Genomic DNA, 2,818 nt, shown 5'->3' with positions numbered 1-2,818 from the left:
CATCTAACTCATACTAGCATGCAAAAACAGATGTAAAACAAACCTTGTAATCTATATATATATATATATATATATATATAAAATTGAGAATGTATGTCTGTGTGTGTGCGTCTGTGTGAATCCCTAAAACTCGAGAACTACACAACCAATTTCATTCAAATTTTACACGTGCCTTACTTAGGGTCCCGGTTGTGTTTTAGTCAAAAAAAAAATTTTAACTTCTTGCATACTTCCAGCCCACAGCAACATCATATCTCCTCCACTATTTAAGTATTACTTGTCAAAAGTGAAACAAAAACACTCATGTCATTCGAACCGGAATCTCAAAAACATTGTCCCTTTTACATCTCATTCTCATTTAAGTACCATGACAGGCAAATAAAAATTACTTGTTTTTCATATTCTCTCCTATAAAATTTGTGACATTGTATGAATGTTAGAAACCAGTTATGATTACAGAAATGTATGATGGTTATTTTTATGTTGTCAAGGATGTATTCTCACATTTAGTATTATTTCATTGAAGGATTGGACTTGTCTTTGCTGTGAATGCAAGTCGAGAGGCAAACGGCTATTCTGATGCTGGTGTTGCTATTGCAAGAGCTTTCCAGTACATCAAGATCGACCAGGATGCAGCTTCAGCTCTGTCGTTCATCACAGACGTAAGTAGCTTCTTTCTCTTATCTGTTGTTTTTAACCCTTTTGATACCAAACTCCTTAAGACCTCTCCCAATGCTATGATACAAACATTATGTTTTAAATGGATCTAAATTAAAATTCTTCAAAGTTTCGTAATAATTTATGATGTTCCAAACACCAGCCTAATATCAACAAAGTTGTTTTACTAAATTATTATTGAGTTCTATATTTAGGAGATGAGGAATTATGTACATTATTTACATTTGACGGATATCAAATGTAAATAATGTAAATTATTTTTTCAAAATTTATTGAAACAAAGACTGCATTTCAACAGAAATATTGTAATGAAAGGCTTAAGAAAACATGAAACATTATCAATTTGGACAACAAAATTATAATCACCATGAAGTTATGCTGGTTGGAGAATAGTACCTCACTCTTAGTTGTCTGACTTGCTAAAAATAACAACTAAATTTCCCTCAGATTACACATCATTTTTGAAAAATAGAAGGAAGCATTGAATAATGTGGCCTTAGATGTTGTCTGAAAATAAAATGGGTTGGTCGTGGCAGGCATGACTGCTTGAGCAGCATTTAATTTTGTATTATTTTGTAATTGTTTTACTTTTGGGCCATCCTGCGACTAAGATCCTCTTCATCAGTTATGAGCAATCTGTGGCCCGTGGACCATTCCATACAGCACACCAGTGGAAAATTACCCTGAATCTTTTTTTAAATAGTGTGGTCCCACCTGATGATGAGCTGTGATTATGCAGCCTGCTTCTTGAAAAAAGATTGCCCACACCTGCTTTATGTAGACATTTGATGCCCTAAAAATAGTAGCCAGGTCTCTCAGCAATTAAACCTTACAGTCTTCATAAAAGACACAGGATATTGTAGTCCTAGATACACTATTACACAATCCTGTTAAAACATGCATGCACGCACACACCCACTTCTTCACACCTTCGTACACACCTCAAATGTCTCACACCCCTCCTCATTCACCACACCCACCCACCTCACTTATGCCCCCACCCCTCCCAAGTATCGTTGTAATCTGTATGATCCAATTATTTTCTTGCCTCCACAGCTCTATGACAAACAAAAAGACGACCTGACCTCTAAGTTCATCTCCACAGAATTTGCAAGCCGCTTCAACGATGAAGATTTGAATAAAGTTTTTGGAGACGATGATGATTATGATGACCTACGTAAAGTAAGTTGGTTTATATGCACACATCGTTTATTTCTTTGCTGTCTGTTTTTCCATGCTGGCATGGATCAGATGTGGACTAAGTTGAGGCAGCATATATGGCTGGAAGTCTTTCATATTGCCAACCATTATCTATTTTGTTTTTGGATTTGGTTTGCAAGATTCTTTATGTGAGTTCATGTGTTGAAGCATATTCTGTTGTGTCTGGGGAGAGTCATTTTCTTTTTGTGCCTTATAATTTAACACACTCACCGGTAAAATTTCCACGTATTTCTTATTTTTATTTTTCTAAAATTTTCGTTTCAATAGTCTTGACTATTATCTATTTTACCATTTATTCCTTTAACAATAATTTACAAAATAACAAATCTAATACTTATTTATTCACAGTTTTTGTTTTAATTAATCATGCATTATCTCATAGCTTTGAAGTTTTAATGATGTGATTGCTTATTTTTGGAATGACATTGTAGGATAGGTGTGAGAAGTTGAATCTGGCCATGTTGAAGATAAAACTGGTTGGCTATTTGGGCCAGATGTAACCAGTTTAAATGCTAAGAGGTTAAGGAACCTTTTTATTTCACTGGTCTTTGAAAGTGAAGCGTGATAGGATGCAATGTCAACTAATAAATGTAAACATCATGTCACCATTTTGCATAGATTGTGACAAGTGAAGCTATGTATCGTCAACACTTGGTGAGCATACATCCGCACGTACACACTCAGACATGCATACACAATCCACACACACACACACACACACACACATTTCCACTCCCAAGGCCTGGGGCTAAAGTAGAAGACTGAACCTTAGACTATGTGGTTACAAACTGAACTTCATAACCACACAGGCCTGCCTTTGTATATCAAAACTTTATTATCAGAAATTTGAAAGAAAACACACACACACACACACACTCTTTCTCTCTCTCTTTCTTTTTCTCTCTCTCTTTCTTTTTCT

At 35.3% G+C, this 2,818-nt stretch overlaps 1 protein-coding gene across 1 annotated transcript in view; it reads left to right on the top strand.

The window, feature by feature from the left end:
* LOC106873980 (UDP-glucose:glycoprotein glucosyltransferase 1) overlaps positions 1-2,818 on the top strand; it is a 186,770-nt gene that overhangs the window by 31,396 nt on the left and 152,556 nt on the right. Inside the window, exons 16-17 of the mRNA XM_052971269.1 lie at positions 527-662; positions 1,735-1,860. Of these exons, the coding sequence (XP_052827229.1) occupies positions 527-662; positions 1,735-1,860 (262 nt within the window). The remainder of the gene's footprint in view (positions 1-526; positions 663-1,734; positions 1,861-2,818) is intronic.

The sequence above is a fragment of the Octopus bimaculoides genome, chromosome 10 (genome assembly GCF_001194135.2).
Source record: "Octopus bimaculoides isolate UCB-OBI-ISO-001 chromosome 10, ASM119413v2, whole genome shotgun sequence".
Taxonomy (NCBI): domain Eukaryota; kingdom Metazoa; phylum Mollusca; class Cephalopoda; order Octopoda; family Octopodidae; genus Octopus; species Octopus bimaculoides.
This window is presented reverse-complemented; position numbering and strand designations above follow the sequence as displayed.